Source organism: Erinaceus europaeus, chromosome X (assembly GCF_950295315.1).
Source record: "Erinaceus europaeus chromosome X, mEriEur2.1, whole genome shotgun sequence".
In the NCBI taxonomy this organism is placed as follows: domain Eukaryota; kingdom Metazoa; phylum Chordata; class Mammalia; order Eulipotyphla; family Erinaceidae; genus Erinaceus; species Erinaceus europaeus.
In genome coordinates, this window is record NC_080185.1 from 107,511,959 (window position 1) to 107,524,343 (window position 12,385).

Sequence of the window (12,385 nt, forward strand, 5' to 3'; positions counted from 1 at the left end):
TATAAAGTTTTATTTTATTTTTTTTGCCACCAGTGTTAGCTCTGGAGCCTGGTGATAGCACTTCAAATCCACTGCTGTCAAAGTTATCCATTTTTATTTTCTTTTGGGTAGGAAAGAGAGAAGTTGAGGAGAGAGCGAGAAGTAGAGAAAAAGATACCTGCAGATCTGCTTCACTACTCATGAGGCTGTCCCCTTGCAGGTCGGGAGTAGGGGCTTGATTCTGGGTATTACCTTTTTATCTTCTCACTCAAGATTATGAATGGATCTATCTTCCTACTTCCATACCTACATCTCAGAATAATTTGAGTCATAAACACTTCTGTAGTACATAGCAAATTAGAAGGCATATATAATGACTCTAGCCTTATATTATTTTTCCATCTAGTATCTTCTCAAAAACTTGATTTTTATTCCTGTGACAGAACTTGGAACTTATATTTTAAGTAGTCTTACTGATTTTAATTCTAACTGCATGACTCATTCATAAACTCATGTCATGCTGTTCTTTTCTGTCCTCATAATCTTTGTGATATCCGATACCAAATGCTAACCTAATTAATTTCCTCCCTCAAAAGTCTGTAAGATTCTTAAAAACTTTGTTAGCTGAGTATCCAGAATAATTTTCTCTATGACACTCAGATCATCCTGGATCAGTATTTCCATCTCCTTAAATGTCAAACTCTTGGGTCTGGGATTCTACCCAAAGGTATTTCTCAACTCCATATATAAGTTTCCTTTCTAGCTACATCTGTATCCTCACAAACTCCTATGTATTTATCGGAAAATAAATTACTGAAAAACAGTAATGAAAAATGATATATGCATCCCTAAGTTCATAGTGGCATTTTTTTTTACAATAGCTAAAACATAAATACAACCTAAATGTCCACTGATTGCCAGGTGACTGAATAAACATGATTATATATCTCCAATGGAACACTGATCAACTATTTAAAAGATAAAATTCTGCCTTTATTACATCAATGGAACTTGAATAAACAAAATAAGTCATAAATTGAAAGAGAATTATAGAATGATTTCTCTCAAGTGGATTATAAATAACCAGTGAAAATAAACTAATACAAAATAACCAAAACAATTATTTTACTATGTGACAAAATAGTGGTTACCAGAGGAAATGGGAAGGATTTGGGAGGAGACAGTAGAAGGTAGACTGAATGGCACTACAACTTCTGTGGTTGTTGTAGTCAGGCATATGCACGTGTTACAACGTGTGAGGATGTAGTCCTGAAATACAGCATTTTTAACAAATGGTAAATTAACAAAATTTATTTTAAAATCAATCTTAATTATCCAAATTTCCCTTATACCTAATGACTTTTTAAAATTTTGAAACTTAATTATAAAAAATAAATGCAATACATAGTCTGATCTTTTATAAAGTCACCCTTGTGTCTCAGACATAGAAAAAAGATTAAGTTTAGTATCTGTTCAAGGTTGGTCTACTGCATCAGCATGATCTCTAAATATTACCATAATTATGCAACTGGGAAACATGTTTCAGGTCTACTATGGCAAGAAGCACATGATCCTACTAATCAAATATAGAAGGACTGTCTGATGTACGGTTCCACAATTAAAATCAGTCAACTATAAGAGAGTTTGCATTAATACTTAAGACCACATGACTTTCAATTGTACATGGATTTTTAAAGACTAGCTTATGTAGGCTTAATTGCATTTTATAACATATAAATTACAGCTAATATTCTCAAGGGTATACTGTAGTTTCAATTAAGAGAGGTAATTTAACAATTAGGAACCCAACATTGTGAAACTACTTAAGTCCTTGGAACACATATGCATATGACCATTACAATTTCTGGGTAAGATATAAAACATTTATATGAGCTTTGTTTGCCCTGAACAAATTATGAAGATTCCTTGGAATGTAAATATTTAAGAATTTCTAATATGGGAGCTGGGCGGTAGCGCAACGGGTTAAGTGCAAGTGGCAACAAGCACAAGGACCCTAAGGATCCCTGTTCGAGCCCCTGGCTCCCCACCTGCAGGGGAGTCACTTCACAGGAGGTGAAGCAAGTCTGCAGGTGTCTATCCTTCTCTCCCCCTCTCTGTCTTGCCCATCCTCTCTCCATTTCTCTCTGTCCTATCCAACAACGATGACAACAATAAAACAAGGGCAACAAAAGGGAAGATAAATAAAAATATATATAAAAAAGAATTTCTAATATATTGATGAAATTATACTTTGATACAAGAATTACTTAATGTTTAAACAATCAATAAATGTTTTATCATATGTAATAAAATTAATCACTTAAATCATTTTACTAGAACTACAATAGTTACTTGTGAGTCTTTTCAAATAAACATATTATTGCTTTATAGTTCTACCTGGTGACAGTGAAAGTATATTACAGGGAATGAGAAAAACAAAGCCTCTTATAGGTTATAAATAATTATAATATAGTACATGCCTTCCATACTATGTATTTAGTTTCGAATGAGAGGTGTCATAAGAAATATACTTTTGGGAGTCGGGCTGTAGCGCAGCGGGTTAAGCGCAGGTGGCGCAAAGCACAAGGACCAGCATAAGGATCCCGGTTCGAACCCCGGTTCCCCACCTGCAGAGGAGTCGCTTCACAGGCGGTGATGCAGGTCCGCAGGTGTCTATCTTTCTCTCCTCCTCTCTGTCTTCCCCTCCTCTCTCCATTTCTCTCTGTCCTATCCAACGACAACAACAATAATAACTACAACAATAAAACAACAAGGGCAACTAAAGGGAATAAATAAATAAAAATAAAATATTTTTAAAAATCAAAAAAAAAAGAAATATACTTTCATTTTACTGCATGTTTCAAGCCAATTTTCTCAAGATCATTTGTTGTAGAGACTCTCTTTTCTACATTTAATATTTTGGGCACCCTTGACAAAAATTAAATACTTATATGTATGGGGCCTTATTTCTAGACACTCAATTCTATTCTACGATCACTGTGTCTATTTTTGTTTGAATACCAGGCAGTTTTGATTACAATAGCTTTATAACATAGTTTGAGATATAAAAATATGCTGCTTCCTGTTTCATTCTTTTCTCTCAAGATTGTTTTGACAATTCTAGTAATCTAGTAATAAAACTGGCTAAAGAATTGAAAGACTTATATATTGAAAATTATGAGTTGCTATTCAAGGAGATAGAAAATACAAAGAAATAGAAAGATATCCCATACTCATGGATTGGAAGAGTTAATATCATCAAAATGAATATTTTACCCACAGCCATATACAAATTGAATGCAATACGCATCAAAGCCCCACCAAGTTTCTTTAAGAGAATAGAATAAATATCACAATCATTTATACGGAACAAGGAAACACCTAGAATAATCAAAGTAATCTTGAGGAAAAGAAATAGAAATGGAGGCATCACACTCACAGACCTCAAACTATATTATAAGGCCATCATAATCAAAACAGCCTGATAATGGAACAAAAATAAGATATACAGACTAGTGGAACAGAACTGAAAACCCAGAACTACACCCCCACACTTATGGGCATCTAATTTTTTATTAAGGGGCCCAAATTATTAAATGGAGGAAGGAGGCTTTTTCAATAAATGGTGCTGGGAAAACTGGGTTGAAACATACAGAAGAATGAACCTGAACCACTTTATCTCACCAGAAACAAAAGTCAGCTCTAAATGGATCAAGACCTAGATGTTAGACCAGAAACTATCAAATACTTAGAGGAAAACAGGGGAACATTTTCTGATCTAAACATCAAGGGCATCTTTGATGACACAAACCCAGTTGCAAAGAAGACTAAATGAAAAGCAAATCAAAGGGACTACATCAGATTGAAAAGGTTCTGCAAAGCAAAAGAAACCATCACTGAAACAAAGAGACCCCTCACAAAATGGGAGAAAATTTTTACATGCCATACATCAAACAAAAGACTAATATTCAACGTACATATAGAGCTCAACAAACTCAGCAACAAAAAAGCAAATGACCCAGTCCAAAAGTGGGGAGAGGATATGAACAGAATATTCACTACCGAAGAGATCCAAAAGGCCAACAAGCATTTGAAAAATTACTCCAGGTCACTGATTGTCAGAGAAATGCCAATAAAAACAACAATGAGACACCACCTCACCCCTGTGATAATGTCACACATCAAAAACAACAGCAGCAACAAATACTGGAGAGGTTGTGGGGAAAAAGGAACCCTCCTGCACTGCTGGTGGGAATATGAATCGGTCCAACCCCTGTGGACAACAGTCTGGAGAACACTCACAAGGAATGGACCTTCCATATGACCCAATAATAGCTCACTGAGGGATATATCCTAAGGACTCAATCACACCCATCCAAAAAGATATGTATACACCTATGTTCACAGCAGCACAATTCTTAATAGCCAAAATCTGGAAGTAACCCAGGTGCCCAACAACAGATGAATGGCTGAGAAAGTCAAGGTATATATACTCAATAACAACTCAGCTATTAAGAATAATGAACCCACCTTCTCTAACTCATCTTGGATGAAGCTAGAAGGAATTATGTTAACTGAGGTAACACAGAAAGAGAATGATGAGCATGGGGTGATCCCACTGATAAACAGAAGTTGAGGAAGAAGGACAAATAGGGACAAATGTAAAATTTTATGAGTTTGAGTCTTATATCAAAGTAAAAATCTCTGGGTGGAGGCTTAAGGGGCAATTTTCAGCTTCACTATAGGGGGCTGTGGGTAGGGATATAGAACTTTGGTGGTGGGAATGGTGTTACTATACACTCCTATTAACTTATAATCTTATAAATCACTATTTAATCAATATGAGAGGGTAAACGTAGATTGAAAGTCTCGAAATGTTTGATCCATAGACCCAAGTTCTTTGTATATATTCCTTCAATCAAAGTATTTAATGTTTCCAATTGTTACCGTGATTGAATTTTAACAGTGGGCTTAAATTGTTAATATATTTCTAAAAATAACTATTTGAAATATTAAATCATCTGTAGTCTTAGACCAGGGAGAAAAGAAACAATTGATCATGTCACTATATAAGATACAGCTCTATGTAAATAGAATTAAATGGCATAAACCATGGTAAGGTCTTGTATGATACACAAATCCTAACCATGGAATTTTCAAAGTAAGCCAAATTCCCAAATAACTTGGTTACAATAGTAATTATCTATTGCCTTCTTAAATTCAAAAACAGCAGGAACCTTCCCCATTCTATATAATACCCATATTTCTCCCAGTCCTGGAACCTCTGGGGTGTGGCTCATTTTCCTGTACACTTCTCTCTATCCATACTGTTTGATACCACATCTGCTGATCTCAACCAAATCAATGCAACCAGTACCATTTTGACAGGTTTCACTTTGGATTCTGTCCAGAGATGCCAGGCATGGAATGTTAACCCTTCAGCTCCGTTTCTACCTCACAGGACACCTTAATCCCAAATTAGTGATGCACTTCCAAACAAAGCCACAGAACCCAGATATAGAACAGGGCCCATGACACAGAACACATGTGCACATGTATCCATTTACCTTAATGTAAAAAGTGCACAATAGTTTTCAGTGACTCAGTAAGTGCAGCAATTAAGTAGAAAGACCTAAAAAAGACACTTAAAAAATTAGGATATGGAGATCCGGTGGTGGGAATTGTGTGGAGTTGTACTCCTCCTATCCTATGGTTTTGTTAATGTCTCCTTTCTTAAATAAATTAAAAAAACAAGGGTAACAAAAGGTAAAGTAAATAAATATTTAAAAAATTAAAAAATAAATAATAAATAAAAAATAGGTACCATAAAGTACTTGATCAAATAGTTTCTACTTAGACCAAGATAGCCTCCTCACCTGCTTCCTATTTCACTTCCCTCAATCACTTCAAGGCTAATCAGACAAGGTAAGGAATACAAAAGCTGGATATAGGCAAAAGACCAGCATACTTTAATGATGGTTCTTTTAGTCACTATGAGGCCACCCCATCATCCAAGACCCTAGTCAGGGAATCCTGGGATTCCTACATAGACATGTTGGGCCTAGATCTCTAACAGATCCCTCTCCCCACTGTCACTGGCCATCTCCATCAGGAACAAGATAGTAGACCCTCTGGTGGGCCTCTACAGGACCTTGCCCTCAATGAGGGTCAACATTGGTAAGGACTGCCCAATTCTGAAAAGGGAGGTTGGGGTCAACATACTATGCCACTCGAAGAAGATGGGCCCTGCAAAGAATGTAGCCTAGAATGTTCTTAGCTATGAACACTGAATGCAAGCTCAGACTTACAGGGATGTGGAGGTTACACAGGCTCCTGTGTTGAATATGGGACCCAGATCAAATCAATGGGATTTACAGCTAACAATATTTATATATTTTTCCTATATTTGAGAGCTACATTCTTCTCTGACCCAACTTTCTAATCCTATTTCCAACTCTGACACCATCTCCCCAGAGAATACCTTTAGCTCACTTGAATGTTAACTGCCAGATCAGGCCAAAATTAATAAAGTCATAGACCTCTTGGAATATACTACAAATAGACCTACTAGCCTTTTCCAAAATGGAGACCACCAAATCGCATATGCTATATTCTTGCCTTTAGTTTCCTGATTATTAAACAGTCCGTTCTGCTTTATATCATAATGCTTTTTCAGCCACCAAGTTGCAGATGCTACCATGATGCCAATCTGACTTCCTGAACTGATGAACTCAACAATATATCCTGGATCCCCACCTCTCCAGACCGCTAACCCACCAGGGAAAGAGAAAGAGGTTGGGATTATGGATCACCTTGCCCATGTCCAGTGAAGAAGCAATTACAGAAACCAGGCCTCCCACCTTCTGCACCCCATACTGAACCTGGGTGTATGCTCCCAGAGGGGTAAAGAACAGGAAATCTTCCAATGGAGGAGATGGGATATGGGACTCTGGTGGTGGGAATTGTGTGGAATTGTACCCCACTTATGCTAGGGTCTTGTCAATCATCATTAAGTCAATAAATAAAAAAAGAAAAAGAAGAGGAGAGAGGATATGGACAGAATATTAACCAAAGAAGACATCCAAAAGGCCAAAGATATGAAAAAATGCTCAAACTCTCTTATTACCAAAAGAATGTAAATAAAGACATTCATGAGATCCATTTCACTCCTGTGAGAATGTCATACATCAGAAAAAACAGTAACAACAAATATTGGAGAGGTTTCAGGGGTAACCTGTTATGCTACTGGTAGGCATGTAAATTGGTCCAACCCATATGGAGAACACCCTGAAGAACTCTCAAAAGCCTTGAAATGGACCTACCCTAGAACCTGGCAATTCTTCTCCTTGTAATATATCCTAAGGAAATGAACACATCCATACAAAGAGATCTTTGTATTGCAATGTTCATAGTGGCATAATGAGTAATAACCCAAACTTGGAAGCAACCTAGGTGTTGAACAAAAAAAATGAGTGGCTAACAAAGTTCTGGTATCTATACACAATGGAATAGTACTCAGCTATTAAGAATGATGAATTCACCTTTACCTCATCTTGGGTCAAGCTTGAAAGGATTATGTAAGTGAGTTAAGCCATAAAGAGGATGGATATGGGAAGATCTCACTTATGGACAAAACTTAAGAAACAAAATTAGGAAAGATAAAGTAAAACTTGAAGTGGTTGGGTATATTGCACCAATCCAAAGGACTCTGCAGAAGGAGGATATGAATATGGATGTGGTGAGGTGGGGGCTTTCAGGTCCTGGTACACAATGATGGACTTAATTTGGGGGTGAGAGTATTTTGCATGGAAAAATCAGTTTCACCAATTAGACATCTATGCAAAAGCACAGAGCTTTATGTAAATAAAATTTACAGCTTATACAAATATTAACACTAAATGGATCACAGAGGGAAAAAAAAAGCAATAGATTTTGGGGAGAAAAAAAATCAATTGAAATACCAAAAAAGCTCCACCATCTAGGACTAAGTAAAATGTACTTATACTTTACAGCAAAAGAATGACCCACAAATGGAAAAAAAAATGGCCTAATTGCATTAAATTAAAACCTTTGATTCTACAAAAGACAAACTGGCAGACTGTATTCTAAACCACTCAAAAGACTGTTATGTAGCATGTATGAAAGGATTCAAAAATAGATGGTATACAAATAAACCAGTCATAAAATGGACAAAAGACAATGGAAAGACATTATGCTGAAAAATATAGAGATGGCAAATAAGTACACAGATATAAATTAGCCATCATTACCAGTCATTAGGGAATTTCTAATCAAAACTACAATGGGATGATACACTGTTGGTTACAATGGAAAATAATTTACATACCAAATGTTACAATAATGTTGATAAACTGGATCACTCATATATTGTTGATGGGAACAAAAAGTGGTAAAATCACTCTGGAAAATGGTCTGACAATTTCTTATGGCTAGACATACAACCTAAATTCACTCTTGATTATTTTACCCCTGTTTTTGTTGGCATTGTTGTTGTTATTATTGTTGTTGGATAGGACAGAAATAAATTGAGAGAGGAGAGGAAGACAGAGAAGGGAAGAGAAAGATATAGACACCAACAGACCTGTTTCACCACTTGTGAAGCGACCCACCTGCAGATGGGGAGCCGGGAGCTCGAACTGGAATCCTTGCAAGGGTCCTTGAGCTTTGCACTATGTGCACTTAACCATTTGTCTAAGAACCGCCAGTGGGTAGTGGAAAAAGATAGGAATCCACTTCCATTTGACGTGAAAGTCCTGATTCTTAACCACTACTGCCTGCCCTTTTATTTTTCTTAACTTTTAAAATATTTGTTTATTTATTTATTTATTCCCTTTTGTTGGCCTTGTTTTATTGTTGTAGTTATTACTGTTGTTATTGATGTCACTGTTGTTGGATAGGACAGAAAGAAATGGAGAGAGGAGGGGAAGAGAGGGGGAGAGAAAGAGAGACACCTGCAGACCTGCTTCACCACCTGTGAAGCGACTCCCCTGCAGGTGGGGAGCCGGAGGCTAGAACCGGTATCCTTACACCGGTCCTTGCGCTTTGCGCCACATGCGCTTAACCCACTGCACTACTTCCCAACTCCCATGTGTTGGGATTTTAGTTTCAGCATCCCTTAAAATGTAGACATATGAGCCTATAACAAATATTACTATTGTAATTTTCCACCTTTTATTCATTATTTCAAATATGAATGGGGGACTGTTTTAATTCAATTTCTCAGAATACTGGACCACAGTGCATATTTAAACATATTAAAGAAGTAGAACCTAGATGTTTTAAATATTCAGAATATTAACGTGAATTCATCATTATTTTCCCATCAACAATAAATAATGAAATTAAACGTTTGACTATGGTCAGTCAACTCAATTCTAGTCTCCGATAAATGAGGACATACATTTGATTACCCTGAATAATCATCTTTATACATACAGGGGCAATCAGAAGCAATAGTTTCTTTAAACATAAGATATGAAATTAAGTCAAATTACTATCAGTCAAGTGAAACTATCCAGTCCAAAGAGTACTCTTTAATAGCACCAGTATGGTGATTATATTTTATCAATGGCACTACAAAATATCCACTTAATACTAAGAGTTATGTTTAAATATAAAAGTGTTGGGAGCTGTTAAGGAAGAGAGCAAAAATTTCAAAGAAATAATACATTTTGTTCTTTAATAATATATGAAATATACCTCTCCAATGCAGCATGCATTCATTTATATTTTCCAACATTGCCTCTACCTTGGATGTTGTCAGTGTTAAAAGATAAAAATTCCATTTATGTGGCATTGATATATCTTAATACCCTAACACACCTGGATTCACAAATGAACATACAGGTAATTCTAATAAATAATGGTGCATGGGAAGCAGTGATAACTGATGATCAGAATTTCATTTAGTGGAAGGCTAATTTAGATTTGAAAAAGATACCAGGTGATTTTGTGACTCTTCTAATTGAGAACCAGTTGCTTTAGTTTGTCTTTAGACACCTTCTGTATACCTATACCCAACCTTGCTAATGGTCTCATAGTTTCATGGCATCCACAGTCTTTCATGATTCACAGCCCATGAAGGCTAAATGCTTAAGTTGATATTTTAATTGCTAATTATATATACTGGGGAAGTCATTGTGCTGATCCAGCACTTTTAGTCAACAATATCATCTAGAACACGACCTTCATATTCACTTCCATCACAATGCTGCTTTTCTCCTTATGTGCACATATACACTTTACTTAAATCATCTTTGAAAAATGTGTGAACCAGAGATACTTGAGCTCTAACTGTATTTGAAGGGCAATAACAACATGTTACAAGCCATTTAGCAATAAACTATGCATTCTTTCTGCAAGTCTTTGCTTATATTTTATTTGCAACATTTCACCTTCTTTATAATTTTTTCACAGTCTCTAGTAATCTCTAGCAGCATAAGTATATACACAGATGACATCTCTTTTCTCCACAAGCCAGAAATAATGTCTCAATATAAATTTCAATCCCCTTTTTATGATTTAGAGTCTAAGTTTTAGAAAGCAACAGCACACACAAATATTGAGATAATGCCTTCAGGAGAAAGAGAGATCAAAACTTAAGTATGCGACAACATGTGTGTTTTCATTGATTCAGCAGTAATAGAATTAAAAGCATACCTGATAACACAGGCATAAAGGCCACTGTCCTGTAACAATGTTGGTCGGAACCAAATGGAGTCTTCTTCTTTGCTCATTCTATTTCCATCAAAGGCTATAGGTTCCTCAAAGTCACCAGGACCAGAGCTTTTGTACCACATCAAACTGAGTCCAGCACTTTGTGCTAAGGAGTAATTTGCTCTGATATAACCATAAAATAGTGCACATTTGATTCGAACAGGCTCACCCACCAAAACTTGATATTTCTTGATATCAACAGACCAATCAGTGCATCCATCAGCTGTAGTGAAATAAGAGAGAGAAAGACACATTAGAGAAAAATTTAAGTCACTAGTTCACATATTTATTCAAATATTTATTGAATATCTATATTGGACCAGATTCTACTCTCATTAGAGTACACCAAAATTAATACACTCATGAAGACCCTCAAGATTAAATAAGCCTGATAACAAACAATATATTCATCACTTAGTTTGTTTCTGCTAGCATTTGTTCTTAGTTTATGCAAGTGTTAAAGGTTTACTGTCTTTCTCTTCTAAATTCACCTTTTAATCTGTTGTTTTACAAATGAGACTAGACCTTTGAAATAGTCCTCCTTTGCTAGCTGGCACTAAAGGTTTCTTATAAGAGGATGCTGCAGAAACATTACAGAAAGAACAGATTCCAGTATGCTTGCTTACTGAGTATATGTTCCTTCTATCTAAGCACTTAAGACTTAAAATTGGTAACCAGACTGAATTTTAACAGTGGTCTCAATTATTAATACATTTCTAATAATTACTTTTCTTTGAAATATTGTCTCTAAAAAGCTTAGAGCAGGGAGAACAGAAGAACTGGTGGTGTTACTTTATAATATACAGCTATATATAAATAGCATAAAATTACATAAATTATAGTGAGGCCTTATATGATACAGAAAATCCTAACAATGGAATTTTCAAAGTTAATCCAATTGCCAAATAATTTGGTTCTAACAATAACTCTCTATTGCCTTCTTAAACCCTGAGACAGCAGGAAACTTCCCTTTTCTCTATAAAGCTCGTGTTTCTTCCAGTCCTAGAACCTCTAGGGTGGGGCTCACTTTCCTGCGTGATTTTCTCAAGTCATACCAACTGATACTGCATCTGCTGATCCCAACCTAATCAATGCAACCAGTACCACCTCGGCATGCTTCACTTCAGACTGTGTCCAGAGACGTCAGATGTGGAATATCAACTTTTGACCTTCAGTATTCTGCTACCATGTTCTAGATGATACCATGATGCCAACCCAACTTCCTTGGCCAGAGGATCCCGGCATGTGTCTTGGAACCCTGCCTCCCCAGATCCCTGCCCCACTAAAGAAAGAGAGAGACAAGTTGGGATATGGATCAACCTGCCAACACTCATATTCAGCGGATAAGCAATTACAGAAGCCAGACCTCCACCTTCTGCACCCCACAATGATCCTGGGTTCATACTCCCAGAAGGATAAAGAATAGGGAAACTATCAAGGGAGGAGATTAGATATGGAGCTCTGAGGGTGGGCACTGTGTGGAAATATACCCCTCTTATCTTATAGTACTGTCAATATTTACATTTTATAAATTTTTTTAAAAGACTCTCAAAATGTTCAAGGCTTATCAGCAGCTGGTCCTGCAGTGTTTCTCCCACATCCAGTTATTGTAGCACACAGTAGTCAATGTCCTGGCAATGTTTTAGTAGGGCCTCAGGTGAGAAACCTT

The 12,385-nt window shown here is 36.4% G+C and overlaps 1 protein-coding gene across 1 annotated transcript in view; it reads right to left on the bottom strand.

Moving 5' to 3' along the window:
* Positions 1-12,385, bottom strand: part of IL1RAPL1 (interleukin 1 receptor accessory protein like 1) — a 1,270,353-nt gene that overhangs the window by 603,627 nt on the left and 654,341 nt on the right. Inside the window, exon 3 of the mRNA XM_007518830.3 lies at positions 10,660-10,939. Coding sequence (XP_007518892.1) covers positions 10,660-10,939 — 280 coding nt within the window. The remainder of the gene's footprint in view (positions 1-10,659; positions 10,940-12,385) is intronic.